Below are 27,422 nucleotides of genomic sequence, written 5' to 3' on the forward strand. Positions count from 1 at the left end.
ATGACAGTAGTCCTGGGGACTGGGGAGGGCTTCATGTGTAGCAGGTGATTCATATAATGCCTATTTTAAACAAGATTAGATTACAACTAGGGCTGTCAAATGATACAAAATAATTAATTGTGATTAATCGCATTCAATTCTGTAGTTAATTACGATTAATCGCACATTTTTTTATTTGCTCAAATTTGGTGCTAAATAAAGATTTTGCCTGCCACATCAGTACCTTGTTAGAGGTTGTTTTCACTCTCTGGGTGTATTGTACAGCGGAAGAGCACAGCTTTATCATCTGAAAATGTCAACATGCTTGTTTGTCTTTGCAACTGGCTCAGTGAAAAGAAATAGGAGGACGACTGTAGTGTATGGTCACAGGTTTATGTTCTGTGGAATTCATGACATTGTTGGACAAGTTTATGCTCTTTATCCATAGAGCCAGTTGATTTTTTCTTATAGCCAATCCTCCAATCAGTAATTGGGAGAACAATCATTTTGAATGGCTGAAGCTTTAAATATCTGGTATGGCAACTGCTCGGCCTCCAACCGCCAGGCACTACAGAGGGTAGTGCGTATGGCCCAGTACATGACTGGGACCAAGCTTCCTGCCATCCAGGACCTCTATACCAGGCGGTGTCAGAGGAAGGCCCTAAAAATTGTCAAAGGTCTCCAGCCACCCTAGTCATAGACTGTTCTTCCTGCTATCTCACTTTAAGGGGTGCCAGAGTGCCAAGTCTCCGAAAAAAATTGCACTCTGTACCGATACCCCCTGTACAGTAGTGGCCAAAAGTTTTGAATGACACAAATATTAATTTTCACAAAGTCTGCTGCCTCAGTTTGTATGATGGCAATTTGCATATACTCCAGAATGTTATGAAGAGTGATCAGATGAATTGCAATTAATTGCAAAGTCCCTATTTGCCATGCAAATGAACTGAATCCCCAAAAAACATTTCCACTGCATTTCAGCCCTGCCACAAAAGGACCAGCTGACATCATGTCAGTGATTCTCTCATTAACACAGGTGTGAGTGTTGATGAGGACAAGGCTGGAGATCACTCTGTCATGCTGATTGAGTTCGAGTAAAAGACTGGAAGCTTCAAAAGGAGGGTGGTGCTTGGAATCATTGTTCTTCCTCTGTCAACCATGGTTACCTGCAAGGACACACGTGCCGTCATCATTGCTTTGCACAAAAAGAGCTTCACAGGCAAGGATATTGCTGCCAGTAAGATTGCACCTAAATCAACCATTTATCGGATCATCAAGAACTTCAAGGAGAGCGGTTCAACTCTTGTGAAGAAGGCTTCAGGGCGCCCAAGAAAGTCCAGCAAGCGCCAGGACCGTCTCCTAAAGTTGATTCAGCTGCGGGATCGGGGCACCACCAGTACAGAGCTTGCTCAGGAATGGCAGCAGGCAGGTGTGAGTGCATCTGCACGCACAGTGAGGCAAAGACTTTTGGAGGATGGCCTGGTGTCAAGTAGGGCAGCAAAGAAGCCACTTCTCTCCAGGAAAAACATCAGGAACAGACTGATATTCTGCAAAAGGTACAGGGATTGGACTGCTGAGGACTGGGGTAAAGTCATTTTCTCTGGTGAATTCCCTTTCCAATTGTTTGGGGCATCCTGAAAAAAGCTTGTCCGGAGAAGACAAGGTGAGCGCTACCATCAGTCCTGTGTCATGCCAACAGTAAAGCATCCTGAGACCATTCATGTGTGGGGTTGCTTCTCAGCCAAGGGAGTGGGCTCACTCACAATTTTGCCTAAGTACACAGCCATGAATAAAGAATGGTACCAACACATCATCCGAGAGCAACTTCTCCCAACCATCCAGGAACAGTTTGGTGACGAACAATGCCTTTTCCAGCATGATGGAGCACCTTGCCATAAGGCAAACATGATAACTAAGTGGTTCGGGGAACAAAACATTGATATTTTGGGTCCATGGCCAGGAAACTCCCCAAATCTTAATCCCATTGAGAACTTGTGGTCAATCCTCAAGAGGCGGGTGGACAAACAAAAACCCACAAATTCTGACAAACTCCAAGCATTGATTATGCAAGAATGGACTGCCATCAGTCAGGATGTGGCCCAGAAGTTAATTGACAGCATGTGTAACAGTGTAGGTTCCGTCCCTCTCTTCGCCCCAACCCGGGCTCGAACCAGGGACCCTTGCACACATCAACAACTGACACCCCACCGAAGCATCGTTACCCATCGCGCTACAAAAGCCGCGGCCCTTGCAACGCAAGGGGAAACCCTACTTCAAGTCTCAGAGCGAGTGACGTCACTGATTGAAATGCTATTAGCGCGCACCACTGCTAACTAACTAGCCATTTCACATCGGTTACACTCACCGCCCCCCTTTGACCACCTCCTTTTCCGCAGCAACCAATGATCCGGGTCAACAGCATCAATGTAACAGTGTAGGTTCCGTCCCTCTCTTCGCCCCAACCCGGGCTCGAACCAGGGACCCTTGCACACATCAACAACTGACACCCCACCGAAGCATCGTTACCCATCATGCCACAAAAGCCGCGGCCCTTGCAACGCAAGGGGAAACCCTACTTCAAGTCTCAGAGCGAGTGACGTCACTGATTTGAAATGCTATTAGCGCGCACCACCGCTAACTAACTAGCCATTTCACATCGGTTACACATGCCAGGGCGGATTGCAGAGGTCTTGAAAAAGAAGGGTCAGCACTGCAAATATTGACTCTGCATCAACTTCATGTAATTGTCAATAAAAGCTTTTGACACTTATGAAATGCTTGTAATTATACTTCAGTATTCCATAGTAACATCTGACAAAAATATCTAAAGACACTGAAGCAGCAAACTATGTGAAAATTATTATTTGTGTCATTCTCAAAACTTTTGGCCACAACTGTATATAGCCTCGCTATTGTTATTTTACTGCTGCTGTTTAATTGTTTGTTAAAGCATTGTTGGTTAAGGGCTTGTAAGTGAGCATTTCACTGTAAGTTATTCGGCGCATGTGACAAATACAATTTTATTTGACCAGAAGTCCCCACAAGAATAGCATTTCCGCGGTGTGGAATTCCATCTTGTCGTGACATCTTGTGCGAGTGACTCCTTCTTTTCGAAGAAGGAGTCACTTGGTGGGCTGTGTTTGAAATGCCCCGAAACAATGTGCATTTGGCTAGGGCGCTGTTCTGTAGGGACACTGTGATGGACCTTCAGAGACTGTGCGCGGTGCAGGGCAGGTGTCAAAATGCAGATGTCTTGCAGCTGCAATCATGTTCCGTGCACTGTCTGTGGTAACTTTGTTTTCAATGTTTCACTGCTTTGCTAGATCCATGAAATGCCCGGCGCACGTTTCAGCATAGTGCCTCTCTTCTGTCTTCGTTATGGCCAGAGCCTGTGAATGCAGTTTCCAGTTTTCTTCGATGTGGTCCAGCACACGCTTCTAGCTTAGCCTGCCGAAGATGTCCTCCATTGCTACTAGTAACATTACTTGTATTGTCGGCGTCAACAGTATGTTTTTGCTTGTAAATGATAACGACGACTCAATGTACTTAGGTGATAAACAAGCGCTTACACCACTGAAACATGGTGCCCCCACAACCCATTCTATGTCCTATAATATGTCCTCTGTGTGACTCTGTGGCTGTACTATACATATAGTAAAGCTGTCAATTCTCTGGAATGTCTTGGGCATGAATTAAAAGCTTAGCAGCACAATTATGAATTATGAAAGCCTAATGTTCTCTTTAGGGTAAATGTTCTAGAATATTTATAAACTCCCCTCTTTCATCACACAGCCGCTTGCCTCCACCCAAGGAGAGTGGTGACATAGACATCTGTAGTGTGGAGAGATGATGACCTTCTTGGACTCTGTGATACAGAAATCGTCGAGACTCGCTGGTGTGGGAGCACAGCGTGTGGTCAATCGCGGTTCATGGTATTATCTAGAGAAACAACCATGCTTTACCATTTCAAAGAGCGAAGAACATACAGAAATGGTTTATTGAGATTGGTGTGGAAGAACTTGACTGGCCTGCACAGAGCCCTGACCTCAACTCCATCAAACACCTTTGGGATGAATTGGAACACCGACTGTGAGCCAGGCCTTATCGTCCAACATCAGTGCCTGACCTCACTAATGCTTTTGTGGCTGAATGGAATCAAGTCCCTGCAGCAATGTTCCAACATATAGTGGAAAGCCTTCCCAGAAGAGTGGAGGCTGTTATAGCAGCAAAAGGGGGGACCAACTCCATATTAACGCCCATCAATTTTGGATGGGACGAGCAGGTGTCCACATACTTTTGGTCATGTAGTGTAATTCAATCACTATGAAACTGTGACATCTCGAAATCACACTCCTGGCTTTTATATTCCCAGGCCTCGTTTGGATCACTCTGCTTCTTATGGTCCTTTGTGGGCCACATTTTCAAACCTCCAGTCCCGCTCCAATCTCTTGGCACATCGAGGTGGATTCGCTTCCACATGGATTGGCGCTCTAAGCTTGTGTATAATCACCAAACATCTGAAACTCATTTAGAATATTTTGCCGAATTTCAGAGGTGAAATATTCCAGAGAGGGAGGCTAAAAGCCCTGACTAAGGGATGTTTTTTTCCTTTTCATGGTGTCGGAGTGTGGGGTAGTTTAATTTGAAGGCTATTCATCCCCTGGTCTCTGGACACCCTCCGGGTGGGATAGGGACATGTGCAATGTTGTCTACCAGAAAAAGTGGCTGGGTATCCTTTGTTGTTGTTTGAATCCCAGATTGACCCATTAGTCTCACTCATTATCTGTCTGATCAGTTGAATGAATGTGTGTAGGCCTACTTTTGGTCATATAGTGTTATTTAAATGCTGTCTGTCTTCCCAGTAGCCTACTTGGTGTGTGAACTGCTGACTGCTCATAACTCGCAGTTGATTGTTGACACATCAACCAGGATTAAGGGGCAGGGCAATTTGTGACTTGTTTTGGTAATCAGTGGCTGTATTGCCTCTCCTAGGCAATCGGCAATTACTACAGGGAGGTGTGCTCTTCACCTCTGCTAGACAATTAGCAATTTGTTGTAGTACTTCAGTCTCCCCTAGTTTCTCAGCGGCAGCCGTGTAAGCGGCGGTCGTGTCGCCGAAATGAAGACGGTTCTGCCGAGTTGTTCTGCCAAGTCGTTCGAGGAAGGAAAGAAACACCTTCCTCACCATTCTCTCACTTGAGTATTTTACTGAGTTATTTTCAGATTATCTAGTTTTGCTCTTTTGTAGCTTTGGCAACTGTGTGTGTTTTCTATAGCTGTTTGTTCCTTTCCCTGTAGGTTTTACAGACGCTCCCCACCCCTTGGCTGCAATCCTTCTAATTTAGTGTACCCTGCACGCACAACACGTGTGGAATTCCGGGTCTCTGGCAGCGTTTGGAACTGCCGATCTGCGGTCAAGAACACAGAGTTCATCTCAGCCTATGCTGCCCTTCAGTCCTTTAACTTTTTGGGCTGACAGAGACCTGGATCACCCCAGAGAACACTGCTACACCAGCTGTTCCCTCTTCGTCTGACTACATTTTCTCTCATAGTCTGAGAGCATCTGGTCGTCGCGGTGGTGGCACACGGCTACTCATTTCTCCTACCTGGAGATTTTCTCTTTTCTCCGTCTCTCACCTGTCCATCTTCTCTTTGAATTCCATGCTGTCACTGTCACTTGTCCACTCAAGCTTAACATTGTTGTCATCTATTGCCCACCAGGTGCCCTTGTAGAGTTTCTCAATGAGCTTGACACCTTGATAAGCTCATTTCCTGACACTGGCTCACCGCTCTTAGTACTTGGTGACTTCAACCTCCTGACGTCTGCCTTCGATTATTTTCTTTCCAACTCTCTCTTTCCTGTCCTTGCCTCTTTTTACCTCACCCTTTCCCAATCCCCTCTTACTCACAAGGCAGGCAATACGCTTGACCTCATCTTTACTAGAGACTGTTTGCCTACTAATCTTACTGCAACCCCCCTCCAGGTCTCTGATAAGTGCTTTGTTTCCTTTTCTGTCTCCCTTTCCTCCAACCCTAGCCACTCAGCCAATACCCAGATGGTCATGCTCTGTCGCAATCTTCGCTCTCTCTCTCTCCTCTTCTATCCTATCATCTCTCTTTTCTGCTAAATCCTTCTCCCTCCTGATTCTGCCTATATGACCCTACTCTCCTCCCTTTCTGCATCCTATGACTCGCAGTGTCCCCTTTCCTCCCAGCCGGCTCGAGCCTCCCCGCCTGCTCCGAGGCTGGGTGACTCATTGCAAGCGGGCAGCTAATCTTAAAATGAGGAAAACTAAACTTCACTCCCTCCTCTCTACCTTCTCTTTCTCTGTATCTGCTGCTAACCCCACTTTCTATCATTCCAAATTTTAAGCTTCTGCCTCTAACCCTAGGAAACTATTTTCCACCTTGTCCTCCCTCCTTAATCCTCCACTTCTCCCCTTACTCCTCCCTCTCTGCGGACGACTTTGTCAACCACTTGGAAAAGAGAGTTGAGGATATCCACTCCTCATTCACTGAGCCTATTGAGTCCACTGGTCCCACTCACAAAGAATTATCTGCTACACTACTTTTCTCCTTCCCACCTTCTGACACCCAGGTGGCGGCATGCATCACTGTGTGCCTGGCAGATAAATCAGCTTGGATGTCGGCCCACCACCTTAAGCTCAACCTCGACAAGACGGAGCTGCTCTTCCCCCCAGTGAAGGCCTGCCTGTTCAAAGACCTCTCCATCATGGTTGATAACTCCACAATGTCGCCCTCCCAGAGTGCGCAGAACCTTGGCATGACTCTTGACAACACCCTGTCGTTCTCTGCCAACATCAAAGCAGTAACTCACTCCTGTAGGTTCATGCTCTACAACAGCCGTAGAGTACGACCCTACCTCACACAGGAAGTGGTGCAGGTCCTAATCCAGGCACTTGTCATCTCCCGCTAGAACTACTGCAACGCGCTGTTGGTTAGGCTCCCTGCTTGTGCCATAAAACCCCTGCAACTTATCCAGAACGCTGCAGCACGGCTGGTTTTCAACCTTCCCAAGTTCTCCCATGTCACCCTGCTCCTCTGCACACTGCAATAGCTACCAGTAGAAGCTCGCATCCACTACAAGACCATAGTGCTTGCCTACGGAGCAGCAAGAGGAACTATGCTCAAACCCTACACGCGAACCAGAGCACTCCGTTCTGCCACCTCTTGCCTTTTGGCCCTCTCACCGCTACGGGAGGGCAGCTCCCGCTCAGCCCAGTCCAAGCTCTTCTCTGTCCTGGCACCCCAATGGTGGAATCAGCTTCCCCCTGAAGCTTGGACTGCGGAGGCCCTGCCCATCTCCCCGAAAGCACCTGAAACCACACATCTTCAAAGACTATTTTAAACAATCCCCCTCCTCACCTCAACACCCCTCCCCTTCTAGCTCTGACTTTGCTGATAGCTACTTTATTGAGGAAAAGAGTACTTACTATACCTGTGGTTGTCTCACCTAGCTATCTTAATAAGATGAATGCACTAACAGTAAGTCACACTGGATAAGAGAATCTGCTAAATTACTAAAATGTTAAACGTCTGTAGCATTTATTCACATGGTAATTGGAGTCAGATTGATGAATGTAGTTTATTATTCAACATCATTTTAACCCAACTACACATACAGCATATGTACATGGTTTGTTAATGGACTTGCATGGAGGAACTTCTCACAGAAATTCATATTCATTCACCAGACACATAAATTATAGTGGAGTATTATGTCAGCATACTGGTAGGGCTTCATCATGTCACTCCTCTCTGATCTTCTCCGCTTATCTGATTCCTTCTGCCCATCTGCAGAACACACAGCTTATCATTGGAATGGGCTCTTAACATAATGGTATAGTTGACTGGTGTATCAGTAGTGGGAATGTGAGAAGCTTACGGCTCTTATTATAAAGCTGCAGAAACATGGTGATCATTGTGTTTGCGGAATTCAAGCACAACAAAACAGGTTGCCTTGAGAAGCCTAACGTGCTGCTTTTCTTTTTAGGGAAGGTTCTTCTAATGTTCTCTGAAGGTTGTCCCTCTAAGGAGTAATGTGCCCCTGCTCTAAAGATGATTCCATTTGTTGAAACTGATCCTCAATCAAAGGTCAACCTATGCTGCTAAATGGATCACAGCACTTGTGGAATATCTGTATATACAGTGGCTTCAGAAAGTATTCACACCCATTGACTTTTTCAAAAAACAATTGTGTTACAGCCTGAATTTAAAATGGATTAAATTGAGATTTTGTGTCACTAGCGTACACACAACAGCCCATAATATCAAATAACAATGATTTGATATCATTTGAATTTCTTACAAATTAATAGAAAATGAAGAGCTGAAATGTCTTCAGTAAATAAGTATTCAACCCCTTTGTTATGGCAAGCCTAAATAAGATCAGGAGTAAAAATGTGCTTAATAATTCACAATAAGTTGCATGGACTCACTCTGTGTGCAATAATAGTGTTAAACATGATTTTTGAATCACTGTACCCCACACATACAATTATTTGTAAGGTCCCTCAGTCGAGCAGTGAATTTCAAATACAGATTCAACCACAAAGGCCAAGGAGGTTTTCCAAAGCCTGGCAAAGGGCACATATTGGTAGATGGGTGAAAAAATAATAAGATATTGAATATCCCTTTGAGCAGGGTGAAGTTATTAATTACACTTTGGATGGTGTGTCAATACAACCAATCACTACAAAGATACAGGCGTTCTTCCTAACTCAGTTGCCGGAGAGGAAGGAAACCGCTCAGGGATTTTTGAATACAAAGCCTTCTGTTTGGGGCAAATCCAACACAACACATCCTTGAGTACAACTCTTCAGATTTTTTTTTATATAAAAAAAACTCCCTAGTCCTTGCCGATGCAAAGCATATCCATAGCATGATGCAACCACTACCAAACGGAATAGAGCTAAGCACAGGCTAAATCCTAGAGGAAAACCTGGGTCAGTCTGCTTTCCAACAGACACTGGGAGACAAATTCACCTTTCAGCAGAACAATAACCTAAAACACAAGGCCAAATATACATCAACTTGACAGAGCCTGAAGAATTATTTTAAGAATAATGTGCAAATATTGTACAATCCACGTGTGCAAAGCTCTTATAGACTTACCCAGAAAGTCAAAGGTTATTCTAACATGTATTGACTCAGGGGTGTGAATACTTATGTAAATGAGATATTTCTGTATTTAATTTTCAATAGAATTTGCTAAAATGTCATTATGGGGTATAGTGTGTAGTTGGGTGAAGGAAAACATCTATTTAATCCATTTTGAATTCAAGCTGTAACACAACAATATGTGGACTAGGTCAAGGGGTATGAATACTTTCTGAAGGCACTGTATCAATCCTCATATTGACTAGCTCACTACTCTGTGTGAGGTTAAACAGCATATCAATGTCTGTATCCAGGTTTTCTCATAGTGTGTAAACACTTTTTTTAATTACTGGAGTGTGTCTGTTTTTTTCCATGACAAAAGAGACTGGCTCATTAAATGAAGAATAATTGGTGTGTGTATGTGTGCGTGCGCCTGTGTGTGTCCCCATGTCTGTGTCTGCTCATCCCTCACACAACCTTGTTCTAATCAGGGTGTGCTGGATAAGCAAACTGCGTAGCGTTAAACATTATGAGCAGGGAGTGGAGTAAAGGTCTCAAGCAGGGGGCTATCTCCTCCTGGAAATAATATCTTTATATACTGTTGTGTGTAGTCCAGAATAGAGTGGGAGAGGAGAGAAATTATGTCATGCTTTAACACTGAACAAATTGGCTTAATGGTTCACAGCTCAGTTTATTGTTATGGGAGAAATGCGGTGCTTATAGATGTGGTACATGGTCAAACTGACAAGTCTTTCTGGTCTACGGCAGCCGTCTTTAGAGAAAGACTTAGTTTTTCTTTAGAGTAACTCACCCTACATTGTTGACATAAGTGGTTTTTAGATACGGAGCGGTTGAGCCTTAGACAAGCTCAGGAGTGGAGGGCAGATCTCATAAAATGCACTGCCTCTTGTCAATGGGAATGAAACATTCTCTCTCTCTCCTGCTCTGTCCCTCTCTCTCTCTCTCTCTCTCTCTCACCCACCCCACAGGAGAGGCAGCTCCATGCCTGGCCATTCATTGAGATCAATATAGGGGACCTGACCCACTACATGGCTCCGCTGTCCTCCCAGAGTGGCTTCCACCACACTGGCTTCGTTGTGCCCGAGCTCATCACACAGACAGCGGCCAAGACACCGGTGACAGAGGAATCCTCGGACCAGGACAGAGGGACGGATATTGCAGGTACTCTAATCCCCTCATCTTTCCATACAACCACTGAAACGTTCAAGCAACAAAGATGTTTTTTTAGCTAGTTTCATAGCAAGAAAACATCAAAGAAGTTGAAATTAGACATAGGGTGGCCAGCAGAGGAAAGAAAGACAAAAGCATTGAACTGTTTCTTCCTGAACAGCTTGTTTGACTAAGAGGTTTGTTTGAAGTATTTGTTACTTAAGTGAGTTTGCAGATCAACAGGCTACACCTCTAGTCTATCCCAAGGTAAGGCTGTGTGTTCGATTTCAAGAACTAACAAACAGCTAGGATGTAGCTGAAGGTATTTTTCAACGGGAGCTGCACCACGTTGATTCCATCCAACAGCTGATATATGAGTCCCTGTAATTGTTCTGTCACTGTGTAAGAACGTTTCTTCAAGCACAATTGGTTTGTCTTTTAAACTTGATATGGCCTTCAGTTTAGCACAGTAGCGATATTGACTTCGTCTTTGCACAAATACTTTTGTAAGGGAAGCGGGTTGGTGTGTGTGTGTTTGTGTGTATGGATAAGACTGTGTGGGCTGTAATTGAGACAAAAGGGTGTTCATTGGTAGAATTTTGTATTTGTTTAAGCATCAGACTTCAGAAAGCTCACTGAGTTCAGTTTACTCCAAATGTTGACACTCTCTCCCTTTTCATGCATCTCCCTCTACTTTCCTGTTGCTCCTTCCTCTCTCCCCTCTCTCTCTCTCTCTCCTCCCTCACTATCTCTCTCTCTCTCTTTCTCTCTCTCTCTGCTTGGCCCTGTCATGTAGTGAGGATTTATGGCAGTGTGGGAGGCTGTCTGGTGTACTGTGTTGTGACCTGAGGATCTTTCACTTTCACTCTAAGTCTAAATTGCTTCAATAATCAATATGTCAGTCCCCCAGTGGTCTATAGCAATCAGAGTTTAAACAGTGGGTCAACACAGTTCTGCAATACTAACAGCAAGCATAAGCTGTGTGTGTGTCAAATCAAATAAAGTCACATTTTATTTGTCACATGCTTGGTAAACAACCGGTGTAGTGACATGCTTACTTACAGGCCCTTCCCAACAATACAGAGAGAAAAATTGAGAAATAATAAAACGATGAGAAACTGTAACTTCGCTATATATACGGGGTACCAGTACCGAGTCCATGTGCAGGGGTACGAGGTAATTGAGGTAGATACAGTTGAAGTCGGAAGTTTACATACACCTTAGCAAAATACATTTAAACTCTGTTTTTCACAATTCCTGACATTTAATCCAAGTAAAAATTCCCTGTCTTAGGTCAGTTAGGATCACCACTTTATTTTAAGAATGTGAAATGTCAGAATAATAGCAGAGAGAATGATTTATCTCAGCTTTTATTTCTTTCATCACATCCCTAGTGGGTCAGAAGTTTACATACACTCAATTTGTATTTGGTAGTATTGCCTTTAAATTGTTTAACTTGGGTCAAACGTTTCGAGTAGCCTTCCACAAGCTTCCCACAATAAGTTGGGTGAATTTTGGCCCATTCCTCCTGACAGAGCCGGCGTAACTGAGTCAAGTTTTTATCACGATATCTATATATTTTTTCATTCGATAATGCTAATTATCACGATATTAATCAAATAATGTTTAAAAGGTGCATATCTGCTTCAAACTCAAGAATGCCTGAACACACCGTGGTTAGAGTGTTGGGCCAGTAACCAAAAGGTTGCTAGATCGAATCCCCGTGCTAACAAGGTAAAAATCTGTCGTTCTACCCATGATCAAGGTAGTTAGCCCACAGTTCCCCGATAGGCCGTCATTGTAAACAAGAAGTTGTTCTTATTAACTGACTTGCATAGTTAAATAAAGGTAACTTTTTTTATTATGTGAGCTACACATGAAATTATACTTGAAGGAAAATTGTTCCATGTTTGCGGCCAGGGAGCACGTACTTGGGGTCAATTAAATTGATACGCCTCTTGAAACCTTCCTTTTCGACTGTGCTAATTGGTAGCATTTGTGACGTCTTTGTCTTTTCGATGTTTGCTTGTAGGGCATAAATGCTGTCAGTGTTGACTGCTTCGGGCAAACATCCCTAGATTGGCTGGTGCTTGAGGGGCGTTTATCAATACCGTTGCACGAACTCAAACTTCCTGCATGTTCCAAAGAGTGATTTTGCTTCAGATGTTGAAAAAGGTTTGTCGTATTACCAGACTTCGTAGCCACCTGTCCACGGCACAATTTGCACCGAACATTGGTCTGCTCTTTGTCGGACTTCAAAAAGCCAAACCACTTCCAAATTACTGAAACAGTTTAACCCTTTTTATCTATAATTTCTTTGTTGGAAGCTGCTCCTTCTCCATGGCTATCACTGCCACTGTTTTCGCCGACATCACTCATTTTTCGTGGTTAATAGTTGCTACTCCATCACTCAAGGTGCTAAGTGGTTTTTAGTGGGCGTATACCTCTTCACGTGCATATTGTCACTTCTCCGCACGTTCCTGCTGCGTCACAGAGGTGAAATGGACTGCTGCACCTAATTATTCTATATCGACATTATTGAAAATGAATCTAAACATTTTATATCGTTATTGAGGGAAGTAATTACCTCGATAATTATTGATATTGATTCATCACCCAGCCTTAGGATTGAGGTCAGGGCTTTGTGATGGCTACTCCAATACCTTGACTTTGTTGTCCTTAAGCCATTTTGCTACAACTTTGGAAGTATGCTTGGGGTCATTGTCCATTTGGAAGACCCATTTATGACCAAGCTTTAACTTCCTGACTGATGTCTTGAGATGTTGCTTCAATATATCCACACAATTTTCCTCCCTCATGATGCCATCTATTTTGTGAAGTGCACCAGTTCCTCCTGCAGCAAATCACCCCCACAACATGATGCTGCCACCCCCGTGTTTCATGGTTGGGATGGTGTTCTTCGGCTTGCAAGCCTCCCCCTTTTTCCTCCAAACATAACGATGGTCATTATGGCCAAACAGTTCTATATTTGTTTCATCAGACCAGAGGACATTTCTCCAAAAAGTACGATCTTTGTCCCCATGTGCAGTTGCAGACCGTAGTCTGGCTTTTTTATGTTGATTTTGTAGCAGTGGGTTCTTACTTGCTGAGCGGCCTTTCAGGATGTTCGATATAGGACTTGTTTTACTGTGGATATACATACTTTTGTACCTGTTTCCGTCAGCATCTTCACAAGGTCCTTTTCTGTTGTTCTGGGATTGATTTGTACTTTTCTCACCAAAGTACGTTCATCTCTAGGAGACCGAACGCATCTCCATACTGGCCGGTATGACTGCTGCGTGGTCCCATGGTGTTTATACTTGCGTACTATTGTTTGTACAGATGAACGTGGTACCTTAAGGCGTTTGGAAATTGCTCCCAAGGATGAACCAGACTTGTGGAGGTCTCCAATTTTTTTTTCTGAGATCTTGGCTGATTTCTTTTGATTTTCCCATGATTTCAAGCAAAGAGGTAGGTTTGAAGGTAGGCCTTGAAATGCATCCACAGGTACACCTCCAATTGACTCAAATGTCAATTAGTCTATCAGAAGCTTCTAAAGCTATGACATAATTTTCTGGAATTTTCCAGGCTGTTTGAAGGCACAGTCAACTTAGTGTATGTGAACTTCTGACCCACTGGAATTGTGATACAGTGAATTATAAGTGAAATAATCTGTCTGTAAACAATTGTTGGAAAAATGATCTGTGTCATGCACAAAGTAGATGTCCTAACCGACTTGCCAAAACTATAGTTTGTTAACAAAAAATGTGTGGAGTGGTTGAAAAATACGTTTTAATGACTCCAACCTAAGTGTATGTAAACCTTTGACTTCAACTGTTTGTACATATAGGTAGGGATTTGATTTATTAGGATTCCCTTTAGCCAACAACAATGGCGACAGCTAGTCTTACTGGGGCCCGACAAATAGCGAAAATGACATTACAGAAAAAATACTTTACAATTTACATACACGTGTTAATGTTTTGTGTGTGTGTGTGTGTATCTATCAGTTACACATACATGTAAGTACATACACACAACAAGTAGGTCACATTGGGGAGAGGCGTTGTGCTGTGAGCTTTATTTGTTTTTTGAAACCTGGTTTGCTGTTCACTTGCACTATGGAAGATGGAAGGGAGCTCCATGCACTCATGGCTCTGTATTATACTGTACATTTCCTTGAATTTGTTCTGGACCTGGGGACTGTGAAAAGACCCCTGGTGGCATGTCTGGTGGGGTAAGTGTGTGTGTCAGTGCTGTGTGTAAGTTGACTATGCCAACAATCTGGAATTTCCAGTGACGCAGTCAGTCTTTCCTCATCTCTTAGCCAAGAGAGACTGGCATGTGTAGCGGGTCTTATGTGCACCACAGAAGAACCAAGAAATGAAGAGCGACACCACGGCTGTGTTTTAGGCTTTTATGTTGATCTGCAATAGTATTGTGAAAAGACAGGACAGGAACACACCAGTCTCCAATGCACCATCTGACAAGTTGTTCTACACAGGAGCATGAAGAAATTGACTGTCATAGCCCCACATTAAAAGTATGTGATGGTGAGTTGAGAAGATAATCAGAAATACTGTTATAATGTTTTTCAAATGACTGCCATACCCTCAAATAACGGACAAATCAGGGTTTGGTGGATGCCAGGAGAAGGTTAACTGCCCGAATGTATGTATGTATGTATGTATGTATGTATGTATGTATGTATGTATGTATATATATATATATATATATATATATATATATATATATATATATATATATATATATATATAAGCAAGAGGCCTCCGGGGGCTGGGATTAAAAATAAAAATATAGGACAAAACAGACATCACTACATAAAGAGAGACCTAAGACAACAACAACAGGATGGCAGCAACACATAACAACACAGCGTAGTAGCAGCACAAAACATGGTACGAACATTATTGGGCACAGACAACAGCACATAGTGCCAACTGTAAAGTTTGATGGAGGAGGAATAATAGTCTCGGGCTGTTTTTCGGGGTTCAGGCTAGACCCCTTAGATCCAGTGAAGGGAAATCTTAATGCTACAGCATACAATGACATTCTAGACGATTATGTGCGTCCAACTTTGTGGCAACAGCTTGGGGAAGGCCCTTTCCTGTTTTAGCATGACAATGCCCCCATGCACAAAGCGAGGTCCATACAGAAATGGTTTGTCGAGATCGGTGGGGAAGAACTGACTGGCCTGCACAAAGCCCTGACCTCAACCCCATCGTACATCTTTGGGATGAATTTCAACACCGACTACGAGCCAGGCCTAATTGCCCAACATCGGTGCCCGACCTCACTAATGCTCTTGTGGCTGAATGAAAGCAAGTCCCTGCAGCAATGTTCCAACATCCTAGTGAAAAGCCTTCCCAGAAGAGTGGAGGCTGTTATATCAGAATAGGGGGGAACCAACTCCATATTAATGCCCATGATTTTGAATTGAGATGTTCGACAAGTAGGTGTCCACTACATACTCATGTAGTGTACATGTCAGTAAATACACACAACAGGTAGGTCACATGGGGGAGAGGCGTTGTGCTGTGAGGTGTTGCTTTATTTGTTTTTTTTAACCAGGTTTGCTGTTCACTTGCGCTGTATAAGGTGGAAGGGAGTTCCATGCACTCATGGCTCTGTATAATACTGTACGTTAGAGAGAGAGGGAGAGAGCGAGAGAGTGTTTTCCTAATGAGAGAGAGTTCAATCAGCGGTGCCTCGCTGTGTCTGTTGTTCGACTTTCCACCCAGACCTACCTGTGTGTGGCCAGCCAGTGTCACGATTACCAGGATCAGTAGAGAGGCAGAGTCAGGTGCAGGAGACAGAGGTCCGGAGTAATAGTGGGTTTTAATAGAAAATCCGGGAACAACACAAGAAGCCGAAAGGCACAGGGCGCACATAAATTCAACTCGGGAAAACACGTTCCCAAAACAAAAGACGCACGGGGCGCAGCCCGGTAAATATAATTAACAACGAGCGCAGCACTCACAACTGTCCAGAGTTGACATAAAACAATCCCGCACGAAATCCTGAACTGAAAAGACACACTAAATAACCTAACTAATGACAGACAAGAAACAGGTGCAGATCAGACAGACAAAACCAAAAGACACAGAAACATAGATCGGTGGCAGCTAGTAGGCCGGCGACGACGACCGCCGAGCGCCGCCCGACCGAGGAGGGGCGCCACCTTCTGTGGATACTGTGACAGCCAGCCTGTAACTCAAATACACCACCTTGGATGGTGGACTTGGGGGGTGGCCTTACTAGTAGTGTGCATACTGCTGTACTGTGTGCTCAACGTCTCTCTAGATTAGAGGAAAGACAATACAAATCATGTGCTCTTTACATATGATGATGATCACTGCTATGTAAATTACTGCTTATTTCTTAACGCAGGAGACATACACAAGGATACTACAAAAATAGATACAAAATGTGATGTGTTGTTTTTTTTTATGTTGCCACATATTGTAAATGAGATGATTAATATTCTCTGTAGGTCTTACACCTGTACCTCAGGGTACCTGTTTACCAGGTGTTCCAGTTTGAGGAGGGTGTGCTTTTGCATGTACTAAAGTATTTATTTGAACACCGGCGAAACGTAGCAGACTGTGCATGATTATTCACAAAAGCTGAAATGTGAGAGATTGTTAGTCCAACTTGCACAGTAAGGTGATTCAATTTAGATCACAAACTCAATAGTTAATATTTACCATGTCGAGGGTAGTTATGGAAGTAATTTGCACCCGCATGCACTGAGTAAACTGAAAGACACACAAACCAGTGGTCTACATGGATAAACATTACGTTTCCCTCGCACTCCAAAACTATGAGATCATGCAGTGCAGAGCCATTATCTGTCCTTGATGAGCTGTTTGAGCTGAACTGAGGATGTCTGGGTCAATATGACATTATTCTTATTATTATTATTACCCTCCAGAAGTAGTACAGAGATGGCTACAGTATAATTTAGTCCTACTAAATGTAATTTATCTCTAATTGCTATATAATTACGCAACAATTATCACATCTTTAATGTAATTATGTAATTATTCCTACATATCATCTTGTTGTTTTAATCAAGGCTAATGAAAGGGGGGAGGTGTCAGGTGTGCTAGCTACAGCAAATTATTTAGTTTTACATATTGCCCTTAAAATGACATACTTACTGTAATTGATGGAATTTTGAAATGCTAACATGTCAATAGTGCATTAGGAACCATTACAATATAAATACCCGTTTTTCCTTTCCGTGTTTTGCTATCTTACATAGTTCTTTAATCTAGAACCAATGAAGTTGTGTATGGAAGTAATATTGCAAATCTAAGTGTTTCTGCTTAGATGAGGATTCCCAATCAAGAATCCTCATTAAAACCAAACAGACTAATGTCAGTAAAACACAAACGTCAGACTGGTATTCTCTTCTTAATATAGAAAGATGCCTGCTGCAGCCTTCTCCTGTGGATAGCCTGGGTAGATGACAGAATAGGTGTATTTAGTCTTTTTTTTATTCATTTTTTTGTTGCTGTTGCTGTCACAGTCCCCTCCCCTCATGCTCCTCTTCAAACTCCCAGCCTGCCTCTGTCGTGTCTGTCTCTAATTACCTCCAGCTATCCTCCTTTAAAACCCCCCTCTCTTCTCCTCTCTTCGTTCCCACTGGGCCCAATTTAGCAACTAATATAAGCAAATGTTATCTAAAAGACTTTCCAAAGCATAGTCTGCTTCAATTTGGGAGCTTTGTCATGACTTATTTACAGTTTTTCGTGGGTGAAAGTAGTCAGGTTTCGTTGGAAGCATCTTCCTGGGGGCTTTCCGCCCAATTACCTTAAATAGACCAATTATTTCCCATCTCAGCTGCTGGTAGAACATAACCACTATACCTGGCATGGACATTTTCTGCAGCATGAGAAATGTAAAATACAACACACATATAATAACTCCATGGACCTACATATCCTCCCTCTCATTGAGAAGGCTTAGGATGCCCCCTTAATAGAAAAACTCAGGCCTAATAAGGATCACTGCCTCATATTCCCTTGTTAGACCACATGGGTTTGCTGTGTATGGACTTGTTGGCTGGTAAATGGGATGTTTCTCAGCTTAATAATATGCCATAAATAACCCCATCATCAGAACCACTCTCATATAGACGTAGTCTCTGTATATTAGACAGGCTCAGATACGCTGAACCCTGGACCTGATAATGAGCTTGCTGTGAGATGGAGAGATCTGATTGGAGGGGGGACTTGTGTGAGGGGCTCAGAGAGCCTGTGCGTGTATTGCACTGTAGTCCCCTGTGATACTATATGGTCCATAATACAGTGGGATTAGTTTTTTGGGGGGGAGTTGTCTTTTACTACTAGCACTGACTTTGTATTTGTATTTATTACAATTAACGCAGTTATACACATTTTAAAAACATTACAATACATTCATAACAGATTTCACAATACACTAAGTGTGTGCCCTCAGGCCCCTACTCCGCTACCACATATCTACAACACAAAATCCATGTGTATGTGTATAGCGCTGTGTCGGTCAGGACATTTCGGAAGCTGGTGATTGTCAAGCAAATAATTGTCTGTCTCACGGTAATTGACCGTAATTAACATAAACACATTTAGCATCTCCTGGCTTCCACACACAGCCTACACGCCACTGATGAAGACCTTTGGAGCATCCACATTTTAACAAGTCTAATAAATTCATGTAATATAGCCTACACCTTCACAATAAATCCATTATTTATATTAGACAGGGCTAAAGAGGCATGATATGAAGAAAATGTAGTATTTTTCAGAAGAACAGAATAGCATACTCTGAGTTGTCCTCATGTTAGGTCCTGATCTGGCTATGCCAAATGGCTGTGGGCTACTTAGTTTAGTTATTAATGTAACTTTAGTTGTTCTACAAACATTGGGCTATATGTTTTGATTTTTAATATTATTGTAAGGCTGCATGATGTGACTAATGATGATTTGAAAAAAAGTCACTTGAAAGGCATGAGCTCTGCTTTGTTTTTTTGTGCAGACTGTACACACTACATCAGTCACTCATTCACAATTTGACAAGCACTTGATAATGCCTAGAATTTCATGGCAGCATCCCCATTGTGTGGCCGTAATGCACCATAACTGAATCTATGCCTTTTGCGGCCAGTGGCCGTTGTGCACTTCTCCCTGAGTGCTGCGCGCTCCATCACGTGATCGGGTCTTTCTCACAGGCTACAAGTGAAGACAGACAAATCGAGGATGCAACTGCGTGAGTCCTTATCCAATTCCGATGTGCATATTGAAGATATTGGAAGAACTGTCCACATTTACTTTTCGTCAGACAACAAGATGAGTAGGCCTAACGAACAGTAAAAGCACTAGCTTATGTCAATCTACTGTCTACTAGTACAAAAGTTGACCTATTCCATTAGGTTTAGAGAAATACATATTCCAAACATAGTCTGGGACAGTTGTGGGATGTGATAGATCCCAAATTAATACAACCACTAGCATCCCAAAAACTTTTTTACGCAATGTGGCTGACGCAACAGATTAGAACGTTTAGTTTAAAATATTGACATTATAAGCGCAGCAATGCACCCATGGTAGTAGGCTATAAGCACAAATATTCCATTAGCGGAAAACACTATTGTCAAAAGTGACCGCAAATGCAATTATACATGTAATGCTTTTATTATAAAGGTGCATTTTTATGGTGAAAATCATCTTCATTTTCATCTTCCCCAAACTTGAAACTCAGGCTTTGCTTACGTATGTCAGTTAGGCTCTTCACCCCTTGTAAAGCAGATTCATGTGCTTAATTTTAAGAAGTTATTTGGTCACTTTAGTTGTGATACAAACCTTATTAAAACATATACGCCTATGGGCTATGCTACATGAGGTGTGTGACTATGATTCGAAAAAGTTGCAAAAAAAGGCATTGTTTCTTATGGTGGGCATCATTCACAAGTGATTATATATAATTCACAATTGATAGGCTAATATTGTCACTCATCAGACTATTCTTGATTTAATCTTTACATATACTAAATAATATATGTGTGAAATTTGTTTTGATTTAGGATGGACCATTTATCATGCACCTGTATCGAAACCAGGGCAGCGGAAAAAATACATGTCATCTATGCACTTAAATAGCGAATGGAGGAAGCTTTTCCCCTTGGTTTATTTTCATGCCAGCCAGGTAAGCTATACTCCAGTTGTAAATATAAGCAAAGTTGAGAAATAAATATAGTAGGCCTAGCCTATAGAAAGCTGATGGGATCCTCTTTTTAGTAGAGGGCAATACTCTGTTTTCTCGCGCAATTGCATAGCCTATAGAAATGTTGTGCAACATGAGCTTATGGGCTCTCATGAAGTGTTTGACAACATTTTTGAATACATTTGCATTGATGTCAGAGTGATTTTAGTGACAATAGAGTGCAGAGTACCAGGCAGTTAGCAAGTTTGGTAGGCTACTAATGACCAGCAGCAGCATCAGAGCTTGGAGAAGCCTAATTACCGTGACTAATTGGTGCAAATGAAAATGGCACCGACAGATAGGACAGCCGTGCTTCTAGCTCCTAGCCAACTTTGCAGTATTTTGTTTTTTATTGTGTTATTTCTTACATTATTAGGTCAACATTTTTGGGGTGTTATTACATACAGCAGGGAAGAACTTTTGGATATCAGAGCGATGGTAACTCACCAGAATTACGACCAGGAATATGACTTTCCTGAATCAGATCCTTTGTTCATACCCCCCAGGGCAATTGAACTCATTCCAGAAGCTGATGCAAAACACCACCAGCGGAGAAGAGGTATTTGGAGTGGACTTCTACACCACCCACCACTTCCGAGTATATTACTCGCTAATGTTCAGTCTCTGGATAATAAAGTTGATGAGCTCAGGGCGAGGATTTCCTTCCAGAGAGATATCAGGGATTCTAAAATACTCTGTTTCACAGATACATGGCTCTCTCGGGATATACTGTCTGAGTCCGTACAGCCAGTTGGGTTCTCAGTTCATTGCGCAGACAGGAATAAATATCTCTCGAGGAATAAGGGTGGGGGGGATATGTTTCATGATTAACTACTCATGGTGTGATTGTGATGACATACAGGAATTCAAGTCCTTTTGTTCACCCAACATAGAATACCTCACAATCAAATGCCAATCGTATTTCCTCCCAAGATAATTATCTTCGGTTATAGTCACAGCCGTGTATATTCCCCCTCAAGCCAATACCACGACGGCCCTCAAAGAACTTCACTGGACTTTATGCAAACTGGAATCCACATATCCTGAGGCTGCATTTATTGTAGCTGGGGATTTTAACAAAGCAAATTTGAAGAAAACGCTACCGAACTTCTATCAACACATTGACTGTAGTACTCACGCTGCTAAAACACTCGACCACAGTTACTCCAACTTCTGGGATCCTTCAAAGCCCTCCCTTTGGCAAATTTGATCATGACTCCATTATACTCCTTCCTTCCTATAGGCAGAAACTCAAACATGAAGTACCCGTGCTAAGGACTATTCAACACTGGTCTGACCAATCCACGCTTCAAGATTGTTTTGATCACGCAGACTGGGATATGTTCCGGGTAGCCTCCGAGAATAACATTGACGAATACACTGATACGATGACTGAGTTTATCAGGAATTGTATAGGAGATGTTGTACCCACTGTGACTATTAAAACCTACCCTAACTAGAAACTGTGGATAGATGGCAGCATTCACGCAAAACTGAAAGCGCGAACCACTGCATTTAACCATGGCAAGGTGACTGGGAATATGGCCGAGTACAAACAGTGTAGTTATTCTCTCCATAAGGCAATCAAACAGGCAAAACGTTAGTATAGAGACAGAGTGGAGTCGCAATTCAACAGCTCAGACATGAGACGTATGTTGCAGGGTCTACAAACAATCACGGACTACAAAGGGAAAACCAGCCATGTCGCGGACATTGATGTCTTGCTTCCGGACAAGCTAAGCACATTCTTCACCCGCTTTGAGGATAACACAGTGCCACCGACGTGGCCCGCTACCAAGGACTGTGGGCTCTCCTTCTCCGTGGCCGACGTGAGTAAGATTTTTGTGTGTTAACCGCTCGCAAGGCTGCCGGGCACAGACGTCCCTAGCCGCGTCCTCAGAGCAGCTGGCTGGGGTGTTTACAGATATATTCAATCTCTCCCTATCCCAGTCTGCAATCCCCACATGCTTCAAGATGTCCACCATTGTTCCTGTACCCAAGAAAGCAAAGGTAAATTAACTAAATGACTATCGCCCCGTAGGACTCACTTCTGTCATCATGAAGTGCTTTGAGAGACTAGTCAAGGATCATATCATATCACCTCAACCTTACCTGACACCCTAGACCAGGGGTGCCCAGACTTTAGTTACATAGGATCTACTTTTTCCACCCTCTTCCTAACGCGGTCTTCCCCCTCCTCTGCCCCCGCCAATATTAAATAACATTTCACTTTATTGATTGGATGATGCTGTCAGCAAGCTTTGCATAGTCTGGTTTGTAGCTACTGATTGCTAGCCTCAAGCATGTGTCCAGGTGATCATCGCTTAGAGTGGACCGGTATTTTGACTTGATGAACCCATTGATGCGGCCAGTCATGGCTGGTGCTCCATTACACAGGTTTGTAAATGGGTAACTGAGTGCTATTAATAAAGTCCTTGAATGTCACAAAAATGTCCTCCCGTTGAGATTTTCCTTTCAACTATATGATTTTGAGTAGTTCCTCTGGCAGTCATATCTTCAAACACCATTCTGATGAAAATGCAAAACTGAGATGTGTCGATCACGTCTGTCGCCACATCAAATTAAAGTGAAAGAACACGCACTCATTTATGTATTTTTTAAGATGCTCCCTCAAATCCTCATCCACCATTTCACAGCGCCGTGTAACAGTATTTCTGGATAGCTCAATATCCTTAATAGCGGAAATGATTTCTGATTTATTTTTTAAATCCTCAAACAATGATTCTGCTGCCTCTAAAAAGGCCTCTTACTATTTCTCCATCCTGGAACGGTTTATTGTGCTTTGCTAGTATGCAATTTTGAGCTGGGCCTTGTAATGATCGATTGTTGGGCAGCTAGGTGAGACTTCAACTCTTTTACTTTTCTTTTACGTAGTTCACTTTTAGCTGGAAAGTCACTTTCATATTTCTTGTGAACAGTTTTGAAATGCCTCTCGACATTTCCCTTCTTAGCAAGAGCTATGTTTGAATGGCAGATCAGACACACATTTTGAATTTGTTGTGGTGAAAAGTGGTAGATTTTCAGTTTATTGCTGCTTGGTCCAGCACTCATGTTAAACACGTAACCGCAACTTCATAGAAAAAAAGTAGTAAAAAAATAACCACCACTGGAACAACAAAGAATATTCTGTTACAGGTCTCGCAAGCATGGAAATGTAAACGTACTAACTGCAGATGGTTGCTATGGTAGTGACAGTTTGGAAAACAAATGTAGCAACTATAGTGCTGCGGGTTGGTCCAATTTTATGTCAATCAAGCAGTTTTTTTATATTTTGGCTGTACACTAATATTCGAGAAAGAAGCTAACCTGTAAGAAAAGCATACGGTGCTTCAGAGCTGTGGACCTCATTATCTTTAAGCAGACTCAATGGTAACACTGTGAATTGCCCAAATATATATTTTTTTGTGCATACATTTTGAAAACGTTTATGCGGTCTACTAGAAAGATGTTCGCAATCGACCTCGATCGACGTCCTGGGCATCAATGCCCTAGACCCATTTCAATTTGCTTAGCGCCCCAATTGATCCACAGACGATGCCATCGCACTGCACGCTGCCTTATCCCATCTGGACAAGAGTAATACATATGTAAGAATGCTGTTCATTGACTATAGCTCATAGTTAACACCATAGTACCATCCAAGCTCATCATTCAACACCAAGCTCAGCATTAAGCTCGAGGCCCTGGGTCTGAATCCCGCCCTGTGCAACGGGGTCCAGGACTTCCTGACTGGCCGCCCCTAGGAGGTGAAGGTAGGAAACAACACCTCCACTTCGCTGATCCTCAACACCGGGGACTCACAAGGGTGCGTGCTCAGCCCCCTACTGTACTCCCTGTTCACCCATGACTGCGTGACTACGCACGCCTCCAACTTAATCATCAAGTTTGCAGACGACACAACAGTAGTAGACTTGATCACCAACAATGACGAGACAGCCTATAGGGAGGAGGTGAGGGCCCTCGGAGTGTGGTGTCAGGAAAACAACCTCTCACGCAACGTCAACAAAGGAGAAGATCGTGGACTTCAGGAAACAGCAGAGGGAGCACTCCCCTATCCTCATCGACAGGACAGCTGGAAAGTTCCTCAGCGTACACATCACGGACAAACTGAAATGGTCCATCCTCATCGACAGGACAGCTGGAAAGTTCCTCAGCGTACACATCACGGACAAACTGAAATGGTCCATCCTCACAGACAGTGTGGTGAAGAAGGCGCAACAGCACCTCTTCAACCTCAGGATGCTGAAGAAATTTGGCCTGTCACCCAAAACCCTCAAACTTCTACAGATGCACTATTGAGAGCATCTTGTCGGGCTATATCACTGCCTGGTATGGCAACTGCACCTCCCACAACCGCAGGGCTCTCCAGAGGTTGGTGCGGTCTGCACAACACATCACCGGGGGCAAACTACCTGCCCTCCAGGACACCTACAGCACCCGATGTCACAGGAAGGCCAAAAAGATCATCAAGGACAACAACCACCTGAGCCACTGCCTGTTCACCCCGCTACCATCCAGAAGGCGAGGTCAGTACAGGTGCATCAAACCTGGAACTGAGAGACAGAAGCTATTTTTCAATCTCCAGGCCATCAAACTGTTAAACAGCCATCACTAACACAGAGAGGCTGCTGCCTACATACAGACTTGAAATCATTGTCCACTCTAACAAAAGGATCACTAGTCACTTTAAAAATGCCATTTTAATAATGATGTTTACATATCTTGCACTACTCATCTCAGATGTACAGTTGAATTCGGTAGTTTACATACACTTAGGATGGAGTCAATTAAACTTGTTTTTCAACCACTCCACAACTTTCTTAACAAACTATAGTTTTAGCAAGTCGATTAGGACATCTACTTTGTGCATGACACAAGTAATTTTTACAACCATTATTTACAGACAGATTATTTCACTTATAATTCACTGTATCACAATTCCAGTGGGTCAGAAGTTTACATACACTAAGTTGACTGTGCCTTTAAACAGCTTAGAAAATTCCAGAAAATTGTCATGACTTTAGAAGCTTCTGATAGGTTAATGGACATCGTTTGAGTCCATTCAGTACCTTGACATCATGGGAAAATCAAAAGAAATCAGCCAAGACCTCAGAAAACAAATGGTAGACCTCCACAAGTCTAGTTCATCCTTGGGAGAAATTTCCAAACGCCACATTCATCTGTAAAAACAATAGTACGCAAGTATAAACACCATGGGACCACGCAGCCGTCATACCGCTCAGGAAGACGCGTTCTGTCTCCTAGAGATGAATGTACTTTGGTGCGAAAAGTGCAAATCAATCCCAGAACAACAGCAAAGGACCTTGTGAAGATGCTGGAGGAAACAGGTACAAAAGTGTCTATATCCACAGTTAAACAAGTCCTATATCGATATAACCTGAAAGGCTGCTCAGTAAGGAAGAAGCCACTGCTCCAAAAACCCCATTAAAAAAGCCAGACTACGGTTTGCAACTGCACATGGGGACAAAGATCGTACTTTTTGGAGAAATGTACTCTGGTCTGATGAAACAAAAATAGAATTGTTTAGCCATAATGACCATCGTTATGTTTGGAGGAAAAGGGGTGAGGCTTGCAAGCCGAATTACACCATCCCAACCGTGAAGGACGGGGGTGGCAGCATCATGTTGTGGGGGTGCTTTGCTGCAGGAGGGACTGGTGCACTTCACAAAATAGATGGCATCATGAGGTAGGAAAATTGTGTGGATATATTGAAGCAACATCTCAAGACATCAGTCAGCAAGTTAAAGCTTGGTCGCATGTGGGTCTTCCAAATGGACAATGACTCCAAGCATACTTCCAAAGTTGTGGCAAAATGGCTTAAGGACAACAAAGTCAAGGTATTGGAGTGGCCATCACAAAGCCCTGACCTAAATCAAATAGAAAATCTGTGGGCAGAACTGGAAAAGCGTGTGTGAGCAAGGAGGCCTACAAACCTGACTCAATTACACCAGCTCTGTCAGGAAGAATGGGAACAAAATTCACCCAACTTATTGTGGGAAGCTTGTGGAAGGCTACCTGAAACGTTTGACCCAAGTTAAACAATTTAAAGGCAATGCTACCAAATACTAATTGAGTGCATGTTAACTTCTGACCCACTGGGAATGTGATGAAAGAAGTAAAAGCTGAAATAAATAATTCTCTCTCCTATTATTCTGACATTTCACATTCTTAAAATAAATCATTTTTACTTGGATTAAATGTCAGGAATGTCAGAAAAACTGAGTTTAAATGTATTTGGCTAAGGTGTATGTCAACTTCTGGCACAGTCAACTTAGTGTCAACTTCTGACCCACTGGAATTGTGATAGTGAATTATGAGCAAAATAATCTGTCTTGTAAACAATTGTTGGAAAAATTACTTGCGTCATGCACAAAATAGATGTCCTAACTGACTTGCCAAAACTATAGTTTGTTAACAAGAAATTTGTGTAGTGGTTGGTAAACAAGTTCTAGTGACTCCAACCTAAGTGTATGTAAACTTCCGACTTCAGCTGTATATACTGTATTATATTCAACATTATTTTAGTCTATGCCGCTCTAACATTGCTCGTCCAAATATTTATATATTCTTAATTCCATTCATTTTCTTTAGATTTGTGTTTTTTGTGTGTATTGTTGTGAAATTGTTAGATACTACTTGTTAGATATTACTGCACTGTTGGAGCTAGAAACACAAGCATTTCGCTACACCCGCAATAACATCTGCTAAACATGTGTATGTGACAAATAACATTTGATTTGACTGCCTTCATGACTCGTGTCCGCTGGTGTGGCGGTAATACGGACACTGCAACAGCCCTATACGTGTGTCTATAGTGTGTATGTTACCATGTGTGTGTATGC

General features: G+C 42.8%; 1 protein-coding gene across 1 annotated transcript in view; it reads left to right on the forward strand.

The window, feature by feature from the left end:
• tex264a (testis expressed 264, ER-phagy receptor a) overlaps positions 1–27,422 on the forward strand; it is a 175,145-nt gene that overhangs the window by 142,996 nt on the left and 4,727 nt on the right. Inside the window, exon 3 of the mRNA XM_029775422.1 lies at positions 10,089–10,281. Coding sequence (XP_029631282.1) covers positions 10,089–10,281 — 193 coding nt within the window. The remainder of the gene's footprint in view (positions 1–10,088; positions 10,282–27,422) is intronic.

The sequence above is a fragment of the Salmo trutta genome, chromosome 14, assembly GCF_901001165.1.
Source record: "Salmo trutta chromosome 14, fSalTru1.1, whole genome shotgun sequence".
Classification (NCBI taxonomy): Eukaryota; Metazoa; Chordata; class Actinopteri; order Salmoniformes; family Salmonidae; genus Salmo; species Salmo trutta.